Source organism: Medicago truncatula, chromosome 3 (genome assembly GCF_003473485.1).
Source record: "Medicago truncatula cultivar Jemalong A17 chromosome 3, MtrunA17r5.0-ANR, whole genome shotgun sequence".
Taxonomy (NCBI): domain Eukaryota; kingdom Viridiplantae; phylum Streptophyta; class Magnoliopsida; order Fabales; family Fabaceae; genus Medicago; species Medicago truncatula.
The window spans coordinates 6,104,662-6,130,014 of NC_053044.1; the positions used below are offsets into that span (position 1 = coordinate 6,104,662).

The window sequence follows — 25,353 nt, forward strand, 5'->3', positions numbered from 1 at the left end:
ACTTAAGAACATGCATGCTTTTCGTGTGGTACTTCACCTACAATACTCACAGCTATCTACGATTTCTGAAATCCACATTATTTTCAAAGTTTGATGTAATCACAAAAGATAAATTTTAATTATGTGAAGATCCATACGAAAAGCATGAACGGAAAATGCACATAAGTTTTGTCCTTAATTAAAATAAAAGATTGTTTTGAATGGCACATATTATATAAATAGATTAAATGATCAAATGAATATAATAATAATAATAATAATAATAATAATAGATTCATGAATGGAAAATATAATAGTAATGGTTAGCAGTAATTAGGGATGCCAAAAAATATTTTTATGCATGATATCCACAGATAAAATCTATCATTGACATGAAATGGATCGCTTAATTAACAAGTACACACTTGAAATAAATTGATATTTGTATAGTACTTAAATTAATGGATAGAGAATTCAATTCTCATATAGAATGATCATGGTGAGCACATCAATTGCTGGTTCATCGAAAGGGAAATGAAATAATATAACCTCCTAGTAACTTAAACTTAGTTATTTAATGAACATGTTATTTTTTCACTGTATTTTGTACTCATTGTCTTTCCATAATAGGATTGAAATTTAGCTAGTCGAGACCGATACACGGAATGTCAAACAACACAAATAAATTGAATTTCAATGTTTACTTACCATATGTTTTGCATATTTCAAAAAGATTTTTTTTTATAAGTAAGAAGAGAGGATAGGCATCAAGAGGCAACATCGACTTACCAACTAGGTTGGCATCCCGAGAAACCTTCATCCTATGCTGTCAAACTCTAGAGATTTTATTAAAAAAAAAAGGGGAAAAATAATTACAAAGGAGGGGGGGACTAGGCCAAAACCCTCAAAAGAAAACATAAAGGAAATAAAAAGCAAAAAACAAAACAACCAAAAAAAAGATTAAGGAAATCTATAGTTAGGTAAACCACATCTATCCCGAAAGAAATTCATGAGACAGTCTTTAAAGCAATCCAAGTATCAGAATTACTGATACCTCTAACATTCCAATAGAGAAAATTCATGGAGCAGTTGGATGATTACCACCCCGAGAACGGGTTTTAGTAGGCTTCTTTGCTAAGACATGTTGTACTTTAATTTTCTGTTTTTGTTTCCTTGTTAGGACCGGTGTGAAGTCTTAGCAGTTGATCGTTCATCATATTCACGAACTTTGTGCCACAAATCTAGACCGTGCTGAATATTCTTGCTGGGATGTACTTCTTGTTGTTGTAACTCGGCAACCACTTGTTCCTCCTGAACTGTCGTGGGCATGCTAGCACTTACAACAAGGGACCGCTCTATAATCACGGGTGACACCAAGGAATGGCCTGACCCAGAATGGACGTCAACGTGCTCAACACTATGTTTCTCGGGAGAAGTAATAGTAATTGTGTGACCTGATGTAGTGATGTCTTGGCATTCATCCGTCGAAGCATTCACAATTAGATCAATTACACGCAAAGGAGGCCACATGTCTTGACTAGGCATATGAACCGATGCCAAATCAAGAGGAATGGAATCATTAGCATCATTGGACGCCGAGATTGGGCTCTCTTCTCTATTTTGAGACACATTATCATCCACATCATCATGCACGTCAACGTGCTCAATAGGAGGAATAGAAACTGTCGGAACCGAATGAACTTTCTCATTACTAATTACCGTGAGAGTTGTTGCTTCTAATGATTTTTGCACGTCATCGTGCGCTACGGTTGCTGCCAATTCCAAAATATGTATGTTGGGCCGAGGTAAAGTACCTTTGAGGAATTGCATCTGAAACATCTTGCAAGATATGGCGGAAAGAACCTGTTGTAACATCTCTGTGGGGAACATACTATGTCACATTCTCATTAGTGGTGGCAGCTGTTGGGACAGCAAATTGAGTCGCATTTTCATCAGTAGTGGCAGCTGCTGGTGGGGGAACAGCAGCTTGTGTCGCAGTAGCATCAGCGGTGACAACTATTGGTAGGGGAACATCAGCTTGTGTCGTAGTAGCATTAATGGTGGCAGCTGTTGGTGGGGTAACAACAGGTACGTAACATAATGTACCGGAGGAAGAAGCTCCTTTTACAACACGAGGCTGAATGTTTGTTTCAGGCACTTGTTTTTTTCCACGACCATTAACCTTGGCCGCCTCAGGATTCAACCACTTGCAATTCATGACATTATGTCCAATGACATAACAATGATGACAAAATAATGGACGTCGTTCATATTGCACTTCCACCTTAAAGGCAAACCCCTCCCGTTCAACAAGAATTTCGTCATAATCCCGCTTTGATAAGTCGATGTCCACAAGAATGCGTGCATAGTGTCCGAAGGCTCTTTTTCGTGTCGGCCCATCAATTGAAATTGGAGTACCCAGGCTCTATTTCAAAAAGAATTCTTTACTAAAAGTTTATGGAACTTGACAAATGTGATTTACTCTTTAAATTACCCACATCTTTTGCGTTTTTTTTTTCTTCTTTTCTTCTTTTCAAATGCAAATAGAGCGGAAAGTGTCTATAGCACCATTCGTGATACAATCAACATGTTGAATGTCTCTCATGTTGGCCTATAAAAGCGGAAAGTGCTTCAGCGCACCAGTCCGGCTTCATCAAACATCGACAAATTTTGTTGTCGAGGACAAAATAACCAAGGTAAAATGTTTCAAATACATTAGCTCGGTTAATATTGAATGCTCTACAGATCTGCAACTTCTTCTCAAGCATCTTAAGCTCGAGATATGACAACAAAGTCAACCCAGTGGTGGCTAACAACAATGCAAATCTTATAGCAAATCACGCACTATACTAAACATCATAATACTTCAATATCATCCTCAACACCTCAAGAAGACGTGTGGATGAACTGATTACAAAGAAATGTGTGTGTGAAGATAGAGATGAGGACAATTAGGGATGTCACTACTTAAAATTAAACTCAACGAAAAATCTCAACGAAATTCAAAAAAATAAACGCATATCAAACAAACTCGAGAACCCAAATAATATACCAATTTTAAATTGGGAGTAAAGTAAACATATGCAATAAAGTGAATGGAAAGGAAAACATGGATCAAACTAGCATAATTGGTTCCTTCATAACTCTACAAAATAGAGTAGTCTACATGAGACATAAAAATAAGGTAAATCAATGTTTACTATACTCAGCCAATAGAATGCCACTGTTGGGACACTCCTGCAATGACTTTGCCATCAAATAATCAGCTTCTTTCTTACATCCATGCCTTAATTCCGCTCTAACAGCTGCTAGCCAGAGTTCAGGATTTTGAGGATTCTTCTTTCGAGCAATTGTGAGAACAGCACGAACTTTACTGAACTCATCACTCATCTCCTCTTCAATATTAGCAAGAGATAGCCAAAGAGGTACAGAATTAGGAAATCTTTTCAGTCCTGAATTATAAACGTTCTTAGCTTCCATCAAGTGAGCATGCCGCTTCTCAGGCTGGTCCTGTTGCTTTGCCGCCTCAGCAAGCCCTTCCTCAAGCTGGCCAAGCATCAACCATAATTTATAAAATGATGGGAATTGCTTCAATCCTTCATCCACTTCAATGTTTCCTAGTTCTCTCTCTACAATAGCCAATAACATTCTAGCTCTTTCGAGCTCTTGATTTTCAAATTCTAGTTTAAAAGCCGCAAGCCATATTGCCTCCGAATTGGGAATGGCAGCATAAGCTTGTTGGAGAATAGCACGAGCTGCAGGTACGTCTCCAGCAAGCCACTTCTCCTTGGCATCCTTAAGCCAAACAACTTCAGTCTGAGTCTGATGAGGTAACAGCATCAGCTTCTTATCATCCTCACCAGAAGCAAACAAACTAACATCGTTACCTTCATCCGGCAAATCAGGAGCTGCATCAGCACATCTAATATCGCGTAGTGAACCCGGTGGAACCACAACCAAGTCCGGCAACGTACTTAGCAGGCGGATTTGAATTGTGAAAATCGAAACAAGGCAGTTTGGGAATGGCTGGTGGTTGAGTTCCGCCATAGAAGGGAACATGTAGGGTTATGGTTGAGTAATTTCCAACTCCAAGATCAGAAATTAGAACAGAATCGTTATGTCCAAGTAATGGAAGACTCTGTGAAAGGAATATACGTTGTTGTTCAATCGATATACCGTGAAATTGTTCAATTAAGAGTTTGAGGTTATGGAGAGTGGTGGTGTTAGGGTTTATGTATAGGGATAAGATTTTTCCGGTGGGTGGAACGACGAACACCATGGTTGTTTGTCACTGTCAATTACCCAAACTAGGTTTAGTTTCCACGAAGAATAAAGTGGTGCAGAACATCACAACTAAATTAAGCATACCTATTTATAAAGCAACGATTTCTTCTTTACAAAGCAACCTAACAATATTAGTTTTATAAATAGATTTTTTTTCTTTCTTTTTAGCATATATCCTCTTCTTAACAAACAATTGACCAAAAACAATTCTCAACAAACAAATTTAATTTTATCATAATTTATTTCAATAAATTTATTAGTATTTTTTATTTTTCAAATTTTCAATATATTTTATTTGGATTTGGATCCTCAAATGTAAACTTTGGAAATCAAGGATTGTGATGGTAACAATCCCCATAATTTGTTATGGTGTACTATGCTATCTACATTTGATTTATTCAACTCCCTTTTTGTCTCTAATTTCTAGATTAAATTCTTGTAGCAACAAGATCCATCACAACAACCGAGGTTTTGAATCCTTCTTTTGTCAGCAAATTCTTTCAAGCAGCATGATCTGTAAAGACAATAACCTTGGAAACGATTAAGTAAAATAGAAGTTTTTTCAATGCAGAAATTACAACAAACAATTCTTCTTAGTAGTGGAATAATTGACTTTATTTTCATTCAAAACCTTGTTTGCGTAATAAATTTCATCAAAAAATTCTCTAAGTTAGCTCAAGACTGCATCATCTGCGTAATCACTTGCATCACACATCAGTTCAAAATGAATATCCCTATTTGGAGCAATCATTATCAGCGCCTTGATCAACTTGTTTTTAATCAAAGAAAAAGAATCTAAATGTTCAGAGTCAAAATTAAAATCATTTTCTTTGACCAAGAAGTTACAAAGAGGTTTTGCAATTTTTGAAAAACCTATGATAAAGCATCGATATAAACAGGTATGCCCCAAGAAACTCCTTGCCCCTTTGACATTAACAGGAGGGGGTAATTTTTCTATAACCTCTATTTTAGCTTGGTCTACCTAAATGCATTGTCCATTTATTTTGTGTCGCATACCTATACCTTTAGTTTCCATGAAATGACATTTTTCCTAATTTAAAACAAGGTTAGTTTCGGTGCACCTTTTGAGGACAACATCAAGGTGAAATAAGCATTGATTAAAAGAATTACCAAAAAAAAAAAATCATCCAAAATTAATACCTCAAAGTTTTTCTCTATCATGTCAAAGAAAATGGAGATTATACACCTATGGAAGGTTTGCCAACGCATTACACAGCCCAAACGAGATCCACCTTTAAGCCAACACCCTAAATGGACAAAGTGAAGGCACTCTTCTCTTGATACTATGAAGCCTCCGCGATATGACTATAACCCGGATACCCATTCCAACCTCTCCAACATTTGATCCATGAAAGACAATGGAAAGTGGTCTGTCTTGTTGCTTTGTTCAATCTCCGATGGTCTTTATGTTAGGTACCAGAGTAACAAAATATTATCACGCAACTAAAATAAGAGACGAGAAAAGAGGAACTGAACACACAATATTTTACGTGGAAACCCCTCAACTAATAAGGGGAAAAAACCACGGGGCAAGAGTAGAGAACTTTCACTAAGTGGAAGAAATTACAGGACCTCTCTCTAACTACAAGGAGAGTACAATTACCACTCTCTCTTATAAATAGGAGAATACTAACTAACACAAACTAGGAGAAACCTCACAGGAGAAACTATTTTTCCTCTCTATATTTTTTCTCTCACTATCTAAACAAGCTTTACTTGTTCTTGTGTTGTTACTGATTTGGGATGGTTTGCTTCATCGCTAAAGCCTTCTATTTATAGTGGTTACATGAGTTGATTGCATTGAATGCACCATGGACATTAGCACAACAGCCAACCAACTTGTATTGACAATGGTGGCATCGAAAATCTTTTGTCAAAAAAACTTCTGACATGTGCTATTCCAATTCAACAAAATTGCTTTACCCACTCTTGTACACTGCCATATGTTTACTGCCATGGATGTGGTAATTCCACAAAAGTGTGCTTTACCACTTTCATGTGTTCACACATGTTCACAATCTCCCACTTAAAGTCACTTTTGTGAGCATTCAAAGTTTCTCTACTTTGCCAACTTCAGTTGCTACGTTTCCAATAGGCCATACGAGGATCGACACCATATAAACTTGTCAGTGTTGATCGGCTTTGTCATTACATCTGCTAGGTTATTATTAGTGTGAATCTTTTGCATATCCACGCTTCCCTCATCCACTACTTCTCGAACAAAATGATATTGAACGCCTATGTGCTTCGTCCTTGAATGAAAAGCTGGATTCCTTGCAATGTGCAAGGCACTCTGACTGTCACAATACACAGTAATTTTCTCCTGCTTGTGCCCGAGTTCCTCCATTAACCTTTGCATCCAGATAGCTTCCTTGCATGCTTGGGTAGCTGCCATGTACTCAGCTTCTGTCAGCTACAACAGTTTGTAACTTGGACAACCAACTTACTGCTCCTCCTGCAAGCGTGAACACATAACCAGTAGTAGATTTTCTTTTATCATGATCACTTGCAAAATCTGAATCAACATAACCCCTGACAGTTAACTCTGATCCTCCGACACATACCGCAACACCTGAGATTCCTTTAATGTACCTCATGATTCTCTTAACAACATTCCAATGCTCTTTACCCGGATCCGCCATAAACCGACTAACCACTCCCACTGCTTGTGCAATGTCTGGTCTTGTACATATCATGACATACATAAGGCTTCCCACCGCCGATGCATACGGTACTCGAGACATTTCCATCCTCTCCGCTTCATTGCTAGGACTCATACCTGAGGATAATTTAAAATTCACAGGAAGTGGGGTAGAGATTGGCTTACAGTCTTGCATGTTGAAGCGGCGCAAGACTTTCCTTAGATAATTCTTTTGAGAAAGCCAAATCTTCCTGTCTTTTCTGTCTCGGTGAATTTGCATCCCTAAAATCTTGTTTGCTGGTCCCAAGTCTTTCATATCGAACTCCCTAGCCAACTGTGCCTTCAATTCCTGGACTCGATCTTTGTTGGGGCCTACCACCAACATGTCATCCACATACAACAGCAAAATGATAAAATCATTGCCATCAAACCTTTTGTAGTACGTACAATGGTCTGAACTAAGTCTGTTGTAATCGAGGCTAATTATGAAAGAATCAAATCTCTTGTACCAACATCTGGGCGCCTGCTTTAGACCGTACAGAGATTTGGTCAACCTGCAAACCAAGTTTTCTTTTCCTTGTTCCTTAAATCCTTCCGGTTGGAGCATATAAATTTCTTCTTCAAGTTCTCCATGAAGAAAAGCAGTCTTTACATCGAGCTGTTCAAGATGTAAATCCAACGCAGCACACATCGCCAACACTACTCTGATAGTAGTAAGTCTGACAACCGGAGAAAATATCTCATTGAAGTCAATACCTTCTTTCTGAGCATATCCTTTTACAACCAGTCTTGCACGATACCGTTCCACTTGATCATTGCCATCACGTTTGATCTTGTATACCCATTTGTTTCCAATGGCTTTCCGACCCTTTGGAAGTTCAACAAGCTCCCATGTCTTGTTCCTATGTAAGGCCTCCATTTCTTCATGCATTGCTGTCATCCATTGAGAAGCATCCGAACCATTCAACGCCTCATGAAAAGTTGACGGTTCACCTTCTTCAGTTATAAGACAATATGCATCGTGGCTCGTCATAACATAGTCTGATTGCCAAGCTGGTTTCTGCGTCTGACGCGTTGATCGACGAACACCATTATTGATATCATCTGGTTCTTGTTCTTCGTGCACCGGTTCAGCTTCAGAAGAATCACTTTCTTTGGATTTTTCTTCCATCTGCACAATAGCAGTCTCTTTAGAAGTGCTGTCATTTTTCTGCTTACTTTGCAGTTCATTTTCTGCAAAGACTACATCCCTGCTAACAACAACCTTGCGGGCAGTGGGATCCCACAGGCGATACCCCTTAACATTGGCAGCATAACCCAAGAAGATACATTTCCTGGACTTTGGGTCCAACTTCGTTCTTTCTTGGGAGTTGTACATCATGTACACAGGACAACCAAACACATGCAGAGAAGAATAATCTACTGGCTTTCCTTTCCACATCTCCATCGGTGTCTTCAAATCAATCGTCGTTGATGGTGAGCGATTTATTACATAACAGGCGGTTTTCACTGCTTCTGCCCAGAACGACTTGGCCATTCCCGCTGTTTTCAGCATAGCTCTTGTTCTTTCTAGGAGAGTTCTATTCATCCGCTCTGCCACACCATTCTGCTGAGGTGTATGTGCAACCGTGAATTGCCTTACAATACCCTCTTGTTTACAAAATGCTAGAAACTCGCCATCTACATATTCTCCTCCATTATCTGTCCTCAAGCACTTAATTTTCTTCCTAGTTTCAAGCTCTATTTGTGCTTTGAATGCCTTGAATACTGGAAACACATCCGACTTCTTCTTGATTGGGTACACCCATAATCTTCTGGAATAGTCATCAATGAATGACACGAAGTATCTTGCTCCTCCCAGAGATAATTCTGGTGACTCCCACACATCAGAATGTATCAAGTCTAGTATGTGTTTGCTTCTAGTAGTTACTCTAGCAAATTTCAATCTATGTTGCTTGCTTATCACACAGTGCTCACAGAATGGTAAATTTACTGTCTTGAGCCCGTGAAGGAGATTGCGTTCCACAAGGACTTTCAAGCCACGTTCAGACATATGGCCTAGTCTTTGATGCCACATCATCGTTGTTTCTTCTTGGCTTGCTGCTGCAACTGATGCATCCGCCTCTTGCAATGTATCTCCCAGAAGCATGTATAGATTACTTGTGATCTTTTCTGCTTTCATCACCACAAGATTGCCTTTCACTACTTTCAAGATTCCACTTTCAGTGTGGATCTTACACCCGAGGTCATCCAATTGTCCAACAGACAATAAATTCTTCTTCAACCCCTTTACATGACGCACTCCTTGTATTTTTCTAACAGTACCATCATGCATCTTTAATCTGATAGTACCGACTCCAGCAATTTCTAAGGCATGATCATTTCCCATGTACACAGATCCTTCTGAGATAGGCTCATAAGAGAAAAACCAATCTCGGTGTGGAGTCATGTGCCATGTTGCACCTGAATCCATTATCCAGACATCGTTGAGTCGTCTTTCGCCTTTAGAACTGGTTGCTGCCTCGCTATACAGGATTTCCCCGTCATCTGAGGTACTTGCAACACATCCTTGAGATGTTGAAGCTTCAGAATTCTTCTCTCCATTCTTCTTGATATTCCAACACTCCTTCTTTACGTGCCCTTTCATGCCACAACCGTAGCATTTGATATTCTTCTTTCTTCGAGATTTTGACCTACCATGATTTTGACTCCCACTAGGGCCACGTTCCGTTGATCTGCCTCTCGTCATCGTCAAAGCCTCTGCTTGCTTTGAACTCTCTGACCTTTCTTCCTTATTCTTGCGCCTGGATTCTTCTTCAAGGATTGCACCGGCGACATCATCAAAGTGAAGAGTATCAGCTATGTTATTATTTGTAATGTTGATGATGAGTTGATCATACGAATCTGGTAAACTCTGAAGTAGAAGTTCAGCACGCTCATTCTCCGCTATTTTGAAATCAGAAGCCGTGAGTTGAGAAAATAGCGTATTCAGGGTGTTGATGTGATCCGTTATGGATGTGGATTCACCCATTCGAAGAGTGTAGAGCCTTCTCTTTAAGAATATTCTGTTGTGGAGTGATTTGACCTCGTACAATTTTATTAGAGTATCCCAAATCTCCTTTGCCGTCTTCTTTTCAGCAATACTTGACAATACCGAGTCCGCCATTGCTAGGTGCAAATTGGCAACGGCATTATCATCCATCTCTTTCCACTTTTCGTCAGTGATATCTGCAGGTCTGCCATCTATTGCGTCTAAGCAATTATCTTTTCTTAAAATTGCCCTTATCTTCAATTTCCATAGGGAAAAATTTCTCCCGTTGAACTTCTCTATCTCAAATTTTGCTGCCATGGTTTTACACTAAATATTTTTCATTCAAACTAGACCGGAATAATAAGAATTCTTTTCTGATGTGGAAGATCAGTTTAAACCGCAACCATAGAGCATACTAAGATTTTTCTTACCACTCCACTAGTTTATCACAGCGGAATAACAGCTACGAACCAAGGGCTCTGATACCACTGTTAGGTACCAGAGTAACAAAATATTATCACGCAACTAAAATAAGAGACGAGAAAAGAGGAACTGAACACACAATATTTTACGTGGAAACCCCTCAACTAATAAGGGGAAAAAACCACGGGGCAAGAGTAGAGAACTTTCACTAAGTGGAAGAAATTACAGGACCTCTCTCTAACTACAAGGAGAGTACAATTACCACTCTCTCTTATAAATAGGAGAATACTAACTAACACAAACTAGGAGAAACTATTTTTCCTCTCTATATTTTTTCTCTCACTATCTAAACAAGCTTTACTTGTTCTTGTGTTGTTACTGATTTGGGATGGTTTGCTTCATCGCTAAAGCCTTCTATTTATAGTGGTTACATGAGTTGATTGCATTGAATGCACCATGGACATTAGCACAACAGCCAACCAACTTGTATTGACAATGGTGGCATCGAAAATCTTTTGTCAAAAAAACTTCTGACATGTGTTATTCCAATTCAACAAAATTGCTTTACCCACTCTTGTACACTGCCATATGTTTACTGCCATGGATGTGGTAATTCCACAAAAGTGTGCTTTACCACTTTCATGTGTTCACACATGTTCACACTTTACTCATTCTCTACCTTGTTACTGTATGAGTCTAGATCAACTCATTTTTTTCATTGGCCACCACAACCAAAAGAGAAGTCAAACCAATGCCATAAAGTTCAACAACAACCTCATGAATTTCACTCAAATAAGCTAAAATCACTTAAACATCAATTTATCACAACCAAACATAGGTTTCATGCAACAACAACATGATTATATAACCTTTCACATATTCAAAATAACCATAATTAACTTAACACGAAAATCAACTTAATTAAATAATCACTTCATAAAAATGCAAGAACAAACATGACCCAAAACCACACAAATAATCATCAATTCTAAATGTGAACATAACCTTTTCCCTCTTACCTCTAACTCCAAAAGCTAAGACTCTTAAGCTCCAATCTTCCTCTATACTTGGGTTCTCCCAAGCTTTTTCTTCTTTTTTCCCTTTTAGCTCTTCTTTCTTCCCTTCCTTTCTCTATTCTCTCTCTAGCCTCTATTTTGTAAACCTACCAAATAATTTCACAACCCTACTTTGTGACTACTACTAGGCTTATATACTTTCACCAATTGGGCTTAGTTCATTTACTTCACGAAAATGATGATGAATTCAACTCCTGCAAAAGAAAATTTACCGTTAAGTTATTATGAATCTAAGAAGTTGGTATCAAAGTTGAGATTGGAAGTTAAAAAGATTGATTGTTGCGTTAAACGGTTCACGTTGTATTAGGACAATGAATTTGGTACAAATGTTGACTTGTTGGAGGAATGTAAATTTTGAAATGCACCAAGTATGAAGTCAACAAGGATGATGTTGATCGTAAGCAGAAATGAGTTGCAATCAAGTCAATGTTTTATTCGCCAACAATACCAAGACTATAAAGATTGTTTTCATCAATGCACACGGCACTCATATGACATGGGATTATCATTTTAAGTGTTTTAATGATGTTTAATATAACTGTTTTATCATTTTATGTGTTTTACTCATATTTATTAACTATTTTATCATTTTAAGTGTCTAATATTTAATGAAACTATTTATCATTTTAACTATTTTACTAATGTTTAATATTTATTTCATTGTATTATGACAGCCATGTCTAGAGAGAAGATAAGGGCAAGAACGCCGCTAAAAAAAGTAAAGCAAGACTCTTTGTAAATTAAAAAGGTCTTGTGGTATTTAATAAAGACTCTTTGTCATTTAAAAAAACAATTATGTGGTATTCAATCAAAACTTTTTCTCATTTAAAAAAAGTTTCATGGTATTCAAAATCATTCAAATTTTGAAGGATTGTTTAATAAATTGGATTTTGATAGATTTTGTGGGATTTTTTAGTGAAATTCTAGCATGAAAAAGGCTTTCATGAAAACATGAGATTTCTTATGATTGTTTTTTCTCATCAATTTTTTACTACCTATCTTTCTCTCCTCCTTCCCCCTCTCCCTCTTCTCCCTTCTCCCTCTCCTCCCTTCTCCCTCTCGTCTCCCTCCCTCTCTTTATCTCTCATAAAAAAATAAATATCATCTATTTATTTCACGGTATCAAAAATTTATCCCAGATATAACTTTTCTAGGCTACTTGACCAAAAAAAAAAAAAAAAATCATAAAAATAAGTGTTTGGGTGCATAGTTAGTTCATGGGAATCCTTTATTTTAAATTCTTAAAAATAATTGATATATTTCATTTGAAATATTTTTTTCAAAAACAAAACAAAAGAATTTGGATAATTGTATATGTAGGTGAAAATGTGCTAGCTAGTGGGGTGCATCTCTAGTTTTACGCAAAAATTGTTTGTATCTCCTGGGAATAAAATTTTCCAACCTCAATTAGGTGAAAGTGTACTAAGCCGAACAACCTAGGCAAAATTTCTTTCCTGGGAATGTGATTCATGGGAACAACCGTTGGTTTCATGGTTCTTTTAGGAATGTGTTGAAATTTCATGAAAGATACTGTGTTGAGTCTTTAAAATATTATCTATTTAGAATATTTTGATAGATAGTGTGTTAAGTCTTTAAAATTCATAAAATCTTTTGAAATCTTATAAATTCATAAAATCGTTTTAAATCCTTTAAAATTTTATGATGTAAATCTATTGAAATTCAAATCGTAAATCCTGATAGGCTTTTAAAATCATGAAAATCATTAAAATTTTACAAAATCTTTTAAAATTCTCAAGACCTTTTAAACAAAAATTGTCCCTTACAATCCTAATTAAATATACACCCTCCTAAGTGAATCATCGGTATCGTGTCGACACCGGACGGACAGACCTTCCATCACGGTCCTACAGTGTTGTTTTATACACCACAAACCAATTCAATCATCGGTCTATTACTTAATAATAATCGTTGATGTTTCAATTGGAATGAATGTCTTCACTGGTCCCCGTACCACCTTAAAGTTGAAAAAGACTTTAATCTGTACATAATTGGTTTCTTGTTGTTCTTTGGACCTTAGTACATCATTTTCAAGTGGACTAGTAATAGCACATTGTAAAGACTTTGTCTTAATTCAATTTGAAATAGTTAACTGTACATTGTGATTTAATTGGATGTACGTGTAAAACAAACTACAATATCAATATATTAAAATTAATCTCTATGCTATAATTTGTAATATATATATATATATATATATATATATGGAAATGCTAACTAGTGTTGTCAAATATTAACTAAAAAATCAAATATAGTAGTATCACATTGAAACTTCTGTAATCCATTTTTTAAGAGTGTAAAAAGTATTGTTTTCAACTTAAAATTTGAGTGTCTCGGAAGCACTGGTTAGCATGACCATATATGTATTATTTTTACTAAAGTTTAAATGCATACCATGTATTAATGGTTCCAAGTTATTGACCAAGGGAGGGGCCCAAACCCTTGCTCCCCTATGTGAATCAGTCACTGTTTACACTCATGCTATGCTAGGTGTAAGAGGATCCAAGACATTAATGGTTCTACTTGCAACCAAGAAAACATTAATGGTTGTACTTTACATCAATTAGCACGCACATGGGAATACTTGGACTAAGTCATCTCAGTTGAATTTGGAATTTGATAAAATGAAAATTATGATGACAAAATAAACACAAACAAACACAATGAAAAAGCATAATAAGGTGCTAATTCTAATGGTGTGTACTTTCTTACTTTGCTTCAAGCCCACTTTATCTAAACAGAACACTCTTACTCCAAATCAGTTTATGCAATATCATGAAACCCTTGTTTCTTCAGCTGGAATGTATGAAGCAGGATTTTTCAACTTTGGCGATTCACAGCGTCAATACTTCGGTATATGGTACAAGAACATATCACCAAGGACTATTGTGTGGGTTGCTAATCGAAATACTCCTGTACAAAACTCAACAGCAATGCTGAAACTTAACAATCAAGGAAGTCTTGTTATTCTTGATGGCTCCAAAGGTGTCATCTGGAACTCCAATTCATCAAGAACTGCGGCGGTGAAATCAGTTATTGTGCAGCTTTTGGATTCGGGAAACCTTGTTGTGAAAGATGCAAGCAGAAGTTTTAAGAATGAGGATTTTTTGTGGGAAAGTTTTAATTATCCTGGTGACACTTTCCTTGCTGGAATGAAGCTGAGAAGTAACTTAGTTACTGGTCCATATAGATATCTGACTTCTTGGAGATCCTCTGAAGATCCTGCTGACGGTGAGTTTTCGTATAGGATAGATACTCATGGTTTTCCTCAACAGGTTATTGCAAAGGGAAAAACAATTCTGTATAGAGGTGGGTCATGGAATGGATATCATTTCAATGGAGTTTCTTGGCAAATAGTTCATAGAGTCTTGAATTACTCATTCATGTTAACTGATAAAGAAGTTACTTATCAATATGCAACGTTTAACAGTTCAATGATTACTAGATTTGTGCTAGATCCATATGGAATTCCAAACCGTTTTATATGGTCAGATCAGAAACAAAATTGGGTGGCTATATCTAGTCGTGCTGTAGACCAGTGTGAAGATTATGCCTTTTGTAGTATTAACTCAAATTGCAATATTAATGATTTTCCAGTATGTGAATGCTTGGAAGGTTTCATGCCAAAATTTCAAACAAAATGGAAGTCGTCGAATTGGTCTGGTGGGTGTCGGAGGAGAACAAAATTGAATTGCCTCAATGGTGATGGCTTTTTGAAGTACACAAGCATGAAGTTGCCAGACACGTCAACATCTTGGTATGACAAGAACTTGAGCCTTGAGGAATGTAAGACAATGTGTTTGAAAAACTGTTCTTGCATTGCATATGCAAATTCTGATATCAGAGATGGTGGGAGTGGCTGCTTACTTTGGTTTAACAATATTGTGGACATGAGAAAACATCCTGACGTAGGACAAGACATTTACATACGACTCGCATCTTCCGAACTTGGTATTTTCATTTCCAAAGACATATTTTACCTCTTCAGTTAGATGCATAGGACAAATTTATATATATTCAGCATTTGTCTTGATATTATGTGACGCTAATAAATTCTCTGTCTAAGAACAGTTGATTTTGAATCAACTTCCATTATAGGACTAACCGTTCTTGTTGACTGACATTTACTTCAACCCTCAGATCATAAAAAGAATAACGAGAAGTTGAAGCTTGTTGGGACTCTTGCAGGAGTTATTGCATTCATTATTGGACTAATCGTTCTGGTATTGGCCACATCAGCATATAGAAAGAAGCTTGGTAAGCCAAGTGAAAGAGTTGTGATAAATATCAAATATTTTTGACTGATACTCCTCAAATAGTGTTCCAAACAGAATTAATAACAATGAATTGAAAAGAAGTTTTCTTCAATTATGAAGTTTGATTGCTGTTTCTGTCCCTTTACTTTGGTAATATTAAACCACTTCAACTAGTACTTATAAGAAATTCATTTATCTTACAATATACCAGGGTATATGAAAATGTTATTTCTATCGAAACACAAGAAGGAGAAAGATGTTGACTTGGCAACAATATTTGATTTTTCAATCATCACTAGCGCAACAAATCACTTTTCTAACAAAAACAAAATAGGAGAAGGCGGATTTGGACCGGTATACAAGGTAGTCATTGTTTATTACCAATTGAATTTATCACTTTAATTCACCAAAAAATTTATGCGCTAATGTTTCAAAAATTATTAATAGGGCATTTTAGCAGATGGACAAGAGATTGCTGTTAAGAGGCTATCTAAAACATCAGGACAAGGAACTGAGGAATTCAAAAATGAAGTAAAGTTGATGGCAACACTTCAACACCGTAATCTTGTAAAACTTTTTGGTTGTTCTATTCAACAAGATGAAAAGTTGTTGATCTACGAATTCATGCCAAACAGAAGCTTGGATTACTTTATTTTTGGTTTGAACTTTCACACCTACCAAATATACTCATCTCAATTTTTCTATTGCCAAAATGTAGTACTAATGCTAACTTAAGAATGTGAAAATCTGTTAGGTACTACTCTGCAAAGCAAGTTACTAGATTGGACTAAGCGCTTGGAAATTATTGATGGTATTGCTCGTGGGCTGCTTTATCTCCATCAAGATTCAACATTGAGGATCATACATAGAGATCTCAAGACAAGCAATATACTTCTTGATATTGATATGATCCCAAAGATATCGGATTTTGGCTTAGCCAGATCATTTATGGGAGACCAAGCCGAGGCTAATACAAATAGAGTGATGGGAACATAGTAATTTCTCTGTAGACTTAATATACATTGATTTTGATTTTAGTATCTATGAAACATTTTTATTTATCCCAAAATATAGGAAAGATTGGGTTTTGTACTCATTATTTTGGTTTTAGTCTGTAGTAAAATTTGTTCAAATGTGAATATGTAGACCATATTGATAAATGGAAATTAAGAGACTAAAAATACTAGAAAAATTTGTTCCTAGCATTGTTACAGTTACTGAAAAGTTATTTAAAATTTCAGTTCTGCTATGTTACAACTCCTTTCAATGTATGTTTTTCCTAACTTCAATGTTTTCTCTTGCAGTGGATATATGCCTCCAGAGTATGCAGTGCATGGGTTTTTCTCAATAAAATCTGATGTTTTTAGCTTTGGAGTTGTTGTACTTGAGATCATTAGCGGCACGAAGAATCGTGGATTTTGTGATCCTCAACATAATCTAAACCTTCTTGGCCATGTAAGTTTTTGAAGTTTATATATGTTTGTGACACATTATATTCATAGTTGCATTCCTTATATATCCTTTTTTGGTCTCAATATATCTCATGGGAGGTAAAAAAATCAAAATGAATACTAATTCATATCACAACGATTTATCAATTATCATTACATTCAATGAAATTTGAGTAAATATTGAGTTTTACTCTTTATGTAACTTTGATGTTTCTTTAGGCATGGCGATTATGGATTGAAGAAAGGTCACTGGAGTTCATAGCTGACATATCGTATGATGATGCCATATCTTCAAAAATAATAAGATTTATTCATGTTGGTCTATTGTGTGTACAACAGAAACCAGAAAATAGGCCTAACATGTCATCTGTGGTTTTTATGTTGAAGGGTGAAAATTTACTCCCCAAACCAAGTAAACCCGGGTTCTATGCAGGAAGAGATACTACAAATAGCATAGGATCTTCATCAATAAATGATGCTTCAATCTCAATGTTAGAGGCGCGGTAGAAAGCCACTGTGCTTGACACTGAACTACAATAACTATTTTACCGACATGAATCGCTTGTATTATTTCTGAAGATATGGATGCATCATATAGTGTCTCTGTGACTGCAACAAGCCGTCAAGTGAAGATTAAAGCAAGTGATGCTTTGTTTCGATACCGCAATATTTGCGTGAATGTGTATCGGAATTTACCACCTGCAAATTGGTTGACCTACAATGTAGCGCATTTTGTCATTTGTAGAGGGTCTAATCTTTGGTGTCGTGGGTTGTTTTTATAGATTCTGATGTAATTGTGCAGTTAGATTTACATGTAACATGGCGAGGCCAAGGGTTTTTAAGTGCTATGAATATTCAGTATAGATTTACATTGTAGCTTATATGAATCTTATTGCTTTTGCAAAGAAATCAACATATATATACTTCATTATATCAATTGTCAAGCATAAGCCTAATTATATAAAATTGACACAATCAAGTACTAAACTATTATTTGACATTGTAGTAAAAAATGAAGAAATTGTGCCTAAGAAAACATATTAATTGCGAGAAAATAACAAATAATAAGAAATAAAGCGTCTTATAGTGCTTATTCATTGTTCAGAAGAAATGCAGTGACATACTTTAGCCTTTGGCATTGCAACTTCAAATGATGTTAGCATCAGTTTCCATGTATATGTTCTTGGATGCATGCCATTAATTATATTTGACAACAGGTTCTTGAAGACATAGTTGCACCAACATGTCTATAGGTATCCTTCCTTGCTGGGGTTATCTTCAAATTGTGACAGAAACTTTTGAAAAACTTGGCAAACGTCAAAGTAATTGTCAAAGATGGTGCAACAAAAGGATGGAAGGAGATACTGCATTTGGTTTCAATTCACCTATAAACAGGAGATTCAGCAAAGTAAAATAGAGTTCCACACAAGAATGTGAGTGAAAAAATAGAGAGCCTCAGAGGCGTACGGGTCATGAGGCGGTTCTAGGAGATCATCATTCGTCATATCGTGTCTTGAACAATCATTCAAGTGAGAGATGCACCAAACTTTAACTCAAAACCTTAAAGACATTAGGTTTATCAGTCTCTGAGTTATAAAGTGTTGAACATTCACTTTTCCATTTAACGTGGGACATTTTACTCACACTTATATACCAACAATATTTCATATCTAAAAAGTTCTCACTAGGAGTGATTTGCTATTTAAGTGTGTCTATTTGCCCACCTCCCTTTACTGGTACACTATTCACAAACTCATTTATTCACACTGATTTGCTTGAAGCACTTATGCGGGGAAGAAATTTGGGTTTTGCTGAGTCGTAATTAAATTATTTAACTATGTTGTTAAGTTCTCGTTAGAAATTTATTATGCTTGTCTATTGTAAAAAAAAAAAAAATAGCCATATTTTTCTAAAAAGAAAGAACTATACGTGATGTCTTGGATCAAAAATCCGGGAAGTTACACCTTACTTTGAATTGCTATGTTAATATTGTCATATCAATCCCCTGTAAATTTAAAATAAATCATCAGTTATTCAATAAACATAAAAAACTGCTAGAAAAAAGAGTCAATGCATTCACTATCACTATCAAGTTCCCTATTTTTTTATCTTCGTTTTTCTTTTGACCGGATCAGATCCAGCCTATTATTTTTGAGTTGGGACATGTTGTAACCTTCTCACAAAAACTGAAAAAATAAAGAAAATCAAATGTAACCTTTGGTTATCATTCCCAAAAAACTCTACGTTACTTGTTAGACCCATTTTTTTCCTTCATATTTCCAATCTCCATCAACTCACATCTCTAAATTTAAATTCTCATTTTCTGTTTCTTTCTCTTCACATCACATTTTCTCTTCTCTATCGTCACACACATCCAAAAGGGTAAGAATCTTCCCATTTTTCCATTACTCCAACAAAAAGTCATTATTTTTTTATATAGTTCGTAATATAATTATTCCATTAGTGATCTTCTTCATTTTTATGCAGGAAAGATGAATGATCCAAGTACAAAATCACTCACCAATTAGATTTTTTGTTATTAATGGGTTGACTAAGAAGCTTATGGAACTTATGATGGAGTTTCTGGTGCACATTTTTTTTTCCTTTTGCTTTTGAGATTTTAATTCAAAACTAACCAGATTCATTACTTTAATTCTAAAAGTAAAACTCAACTTTTTTTTTTACGGGTAAAACTCAACTTTTAATATTTATATATTAATGCGGATTCATGGGACTTTTTGATAAAAAAAACCTTTTTTGAATTTTTTTTTTATATCAATTAATATACTCTTTCCGTTCTAAGGGGACTTCACTTGGTAAGTCTAGCACTAATTCCCGCGTTAAGATACGGAAACACTCCAAAACAAATATGGTTAAAGCTAAACTAAAACAAGAAATACTTGATTTTGGTATTGGTTTTGTTTGTGATCTAATTATATCATCCAAATCACCCTTGATGTGGGCCAACATTGCTGCCCCCCAAGCATATTTCTTGATCTCCTCACCCAACAGAGGTAGATAATGCGGCTGACCGACGCTTGTCCGGGTAGGAAGCAAAACATATCCTAAACTGTAAAATATGAAGGCCTTTGTCAATATCCCAACATCCACTTGAGATATAATTTCAGGCTTCTGAAAGTGAGCTAAAAGTTTTTTTTAAATCAACTCCACTTTTCATTCCTTGTTTTGACTTAATTGTAAGAAAATATTTTGCAACAGGTTTACTCAAAGCAAAATGCGTTTCTAGGAGTTGGACATTATCTTCATGTATCATTCCCGACACCTGCATCCCATTGATGGGAAGTCCGGTAAGATACAAGATATCATCTAGCTCAAAATCCAAATGAAATTTATCTGCACTGTTTCCAAATTTAAAACAACTATCTTCAACATTATAAGTGCTCACGAGAGCACTTACAAAATTCAGGGGTAAGGACAAATCCTTTTCTATATTCAGCAACTTCTCGCGAAGCATCAGTAAGAACCCAAAACTCATTTCTTTAACTTTCTGTTTGACACTATCAAGAATTGGAAACTAGATGATAGTGTCAAACAGAAAGTTGAAGAAATGAGTTTTGGATTCTTAGTGATGCTTCGCGATAAGTTGCTGAATATAGAAAAGGATTTGTCCTTACCCCTGAATTTTGTAAGAGCTCTCGTGAGCACTTATAATGTTGAAGATAGTTGTTTTAAATTTGGAAACGATGCGGATAAATTTCATTTGGATTCTGAGTTAGATGATATCTTGTATCTTACCGGATTTCCCATCAATGGGATGCAGGTGTCGGGAATGATACATAAAGATAATGTCCAACTCCTGAAAACGCATTTAGCTTTGAGTAAACCTGTTGCAAAAGATTTTCTTATAATTAAATCAAAACAAGGAATGACAAGTGGAGTTGATTTAAATAAACTTTTAGCTCACTTTCAGAAGCCTGAAATTATATCTCAAGTGGATGTTGGGATATTGGCAAAGGTCTTCATATTTTACGGTTTAGGATATGTTTTGCTTCCTACCCGGACAAGCGTTGGTCAGCCGCATTATCTACCTCTGTTGGGTGAGGAGATGAAGAAATATGCTTGGGGGGCAGCAATGTTGGCCCACATCAAGGGTGATTTGGATGATATAATTAGATCACAAGCAAAACCAATACCAAAAGCAAGTATATCTTGTTTTAGTTTAGCTTTAACCATATTTGCTTTGGAGCGTTTCCCTATCCTAACGCGGGAATTAGTGCTAGACGTACCAACTGAAGTCCCCTTATCTCTAGGGTGGATTGACGTGATCATCAATCATTTCAGACCAAAATCAAGTAAGAGAAAAAGTTATGCAGAGTAGGAAGGGGACTTTAACAATATGTTGGTGGAAGAAATAAATTGGACGCCATATAATAGGGTGCAAGTTTCTAGAGATTTTGAGGACCAGCTGCGTCTAAGATATGTGGTGGCACCATGCATTAACTTCTATAGTGCATATATGGTTTGCCCCGGCACATGTTATAGACAGTTGGGGCTAGCACAAGAAGAAGTGAAACCTATTGAAATTCCAAAGAAGCTGCTTCTCAAGCCATCTGCACTTAAAGGTACAGGTCTCAGATCCTATGTTTGGTGGTGAAACCGGGCCTAAAAAGAAGAAGGTTTATACATATCCGCAGTTGCATGAGATGTGGGCCAACAGATTCACCCACTCAGTTATGGAAGTTTTACCCCACACCCCTACATTTATACCTTGACCCCAATATTTTACTCAAACTGCCCAATTTACCCTTTCATATTAACTACGACTTTTTTATTTGACAAGATAAACTAAAACTTACTAATCACTTTCACGTTCATCCCTGTTCACCCCACTCTTTTTAGAAAACATTTTCAGAGAAAAACAGTACGTGGATTACGGAACCGTTTCTTGGTGGAAAATTTTCGGATTTTGTTTTTCTTTCACTGAGATCGACATTTGTTACCAGAAATTATAGATTGTGGTCTTTTTACTTTGGTTCAATTTTTTTTATCAATTCTTTTCTATTTGTTACCTGAAACACCCCTACTATAAATTACCTAGGATATCTAGCATGAGTATTAAACTTGGCATTGGATACATTAAAATTACCATAATAAAAATTTCCTCTGAAAGATATAGAAATTCTCATTTTATACCTCTGAAATAATACCACTTACGTGAACTTTATATGATCTAGCGACTTCTGCTTCTTCATCACGAACCATTCTGTTAACTTGAATATCTGAAATAAATAAAAGGGATTGGGGTGAGATAGGATGTCTCAGTGAGTTCCACCTATCCTAGGCTATAGGCAATCTCAGGGAACCTAGGATCGTCATATGTTCTAAACTCAACCCATTTTGGGTTTATACAGTTTTTATCATACACAACTGAGCGATTGGGGATAACTAAGATCGCTACGAAGAATACTATCATGATTTTTTTTTCTTCATAATGTCATATTCTTATTCATACACATACTCATAATCATAATCATAATTCTTAACTAAAAGTTCATGTCATTAATTATACATTTTACTATGTGCATATATCTCTTCGTGGTAGCAACAATAACTTTTATTTTTATTTTTACTTTGTTACTATGAGTCGTACCTCATAGGCTACATTATCTCTTCGTTGTAGCAAACGGAGTTTTCAATTTTATCTTCACATTTGTTTTATCTTTTTTTTCCTTTCTTTGAGTAGGTTACTCATTTCAATTTTTCTTTCAAATCATTTCTATAAGTATATACATCCATTGTCTTGCTTACTGTTTTATTTCTAGAACCAATTCATATGATCAACACTTTCATAACATTGATATCATATAAAGTTTCATTCGCATTATATCATAACTTTGCATAACCATTAAAACCCCGTTTATATTGAGTAAAAGTAAATAACACAATTTTAATAACATAATTCAAACTACCCAAAGGGAGAGTTTAGGCATTTTCCTGAATTCTCTACACCATTTAAATCTCAAATAAACTCTTGCCAGTTTCATAAGCGCTTTTCTACTAAACAGTTTATTGCGGCTTTTTACGTCAGCTTCCAACTTTCTGCATTTCAACTCAAAACAAACACTTATTCAGCCCTTTGAACATACATATTAAGTTCTGGAACCATTCACACAATTTAAATTCACGTTTTAGCTTATTACAGAAAAATCCTGGCCAAACCCGTAGGCAATTTTTTCAGCATAAAATCCAAACTTCAAACGCGTTTTCTAAATCCATTCCTAATCCGAAACATACAAAATTTATATCCAAACTGAAGGGAATTAAGTGTAGAGTCCAAAAATTCAATAATTATTCAATTATGGGTTACACAGCCAGAGATATGACCTAAATACCATAAATCTATCCTTACCAATTTTAAACTAACATGCTGTTACAAGTGGACTTCCAAAAAAGATGGAGAGGAAAGGAAAGCAAAACTCAAGTGGACCAGAAGACTATGCTGAACCAAACGGCCCCACCAGAAAGTCCAAAAGAGTCACCAAAATTCCCAGCAAGCTTAGAGACTAGCAGAAATATCTAAAAGATAAGATCAATGAGCTAGCTCTAGCTGTCACAGGGCTGGCTGTACCTGCAAAGGACCAACAAATAATTTCTTTTGTTTTATTTTTATGCAATTATCAGGATAGGGACATTTGTCATCAGATCCTACAATAAAGGTCTGTTTGTATCACTGATGGGACCTATAAGGATCCTAGTATTGAATGAAAAGACTGAAAAATTAATTCCAATTTCTGTCTCTCCCTCTTGGACTTTCCCCGTCAAAAGGGAATTTAATTTCTGCACAAACAAACTCCTTATCATTTGGTGCTCTCGTTTCTTGAACCAATGCCTACACGTCAACAAATTAACCCACCCGAACCACCAACCCTTCAACAGCTAAAAGACTCCATAAATACCCTAGCCGCCGCTTTCACTGCCTTTAGTGATAACCAAGACCAACGCCATGCTCATTATATTGACTCCATTACCAACCTCCAAAATCAAATCCCTGCACAGATCGATGAAAACATTCCCACCCCAACTCGCCAAACCGATAACTCCATTAAACCACCCAAGCTGCGCCTTCTTCCCTTCGACGGAACAAACCCTCTTGATTGGCTTTTTCAGGCTGAGCAATTTTTTGTTCATTATTCCATCCCTCAAAATCAGTGGCTCACTCATGCTGCCAGTTACATAACCGGCGATGCACTAAGCTGGTTCCAATGGATGTTTCAAAACAACCTCCTCTCCAACTGGGATTCCTTCACTTCAGCCTTGGAGGTACGTTTTGGCCCTTCATCTTTTGAGAATCACCAGCAAGCTCTCTTTAAGCTGAAACAAACCGGTTCAGTGGTTGAATATCAAAAAGACTTTGAACGGTTATGTAACCGGGTTCAGGGTCTCTCTTCAGCTGCCATCACTGACTGCTTTGTCTCTGGCCTAAAACCTTCCATTCAAAACGAAATCGCCATTCATCAACCATCAACTGTTTCACAAGCCACGGGGTTAGCAAAACTTATTGAATCCAAGTTTGCTGCCTCACGCCTGTACCAAACCTCAAGTTCCAGATTTACTCACACTAAACCACCAATATTACCAACCCCGCCACACAAACCGCCTGATCCACCAGATCTATCCCTATACGCTGCCTCTCCCCAAGCGAGCTGCAACTGCGCCGAAGCCAGGGTTTGTGTTTTAATTGCGACGAACGGTTCCATACCGGTCATCGTTGTAAAACCAAACCGTTCCTGCTTCTGCTAAGTGACCATGACCCTACAGAGTCCCCAAATGAGCTATATGCCTTGTTATCTGATGAACTCACCCTTGAATCTCCTACCACCAATGACATACCAGAACTTCCCACCATAACATTACCTGACACAGACCCTCACAGACCAGAAGAAAACCCAGCAATGTTTCATCTATCCCTTCAAGCTGCAACTGGTCAACTTTCACCACAAACCTTGCGATTTCAGGCCACCATCAACATCCACTCTGTCACGGTTCTTATTGATTCCGGTAGCTCCCATAACATCATTCAACCTCGTGTTGCTCACTTCCTACAACTTCCAATCCAGCCATTACCTTCTTTCTCTGTTATGGTAGGTAATGGTGAACATTTACACTACACAGGGATCTGCATTAACACACCCTTGCTTGTTAACCAACACTT

At 36.4% G+C, this 25,353-nt stretch overlaps 1 protein-coding gene across 1 annotated transcript; it reads left to right on the top strand.

Moving 5' to 3' along the window:
- Positions 1–14,101: 14,101 nt before the first annotated feature.
- LOC11418307 (G-type lectin S-receptor-like serine/threonine-protein kinase At4g27290) lies at positions 14,102–18,070 on the top strand. Its single transcript, XM_003598692.3, has 7 exons — positions 14,102–15,424; positions 15,614–15,730; positions 15,941–16,092; positions 16,177–16,387; positions 16,484–16,724; positions 17,034–17,184; positions 17,400–18,070. The coding sequence occupies exons 1-7, from the start codon at positions 14,137–14,139 to the stop codon at positions 17,685–17,687; spliced, it is 2,448 nt and encodes an 815-aa protein (XP_003598740.1). The 5' UTR covers positions 14,102–14,136; the 3' UTR covers positions 17,688–18,070.
- Positions 18,071–25,353: the final 7,283 nt, after the last annotated feature.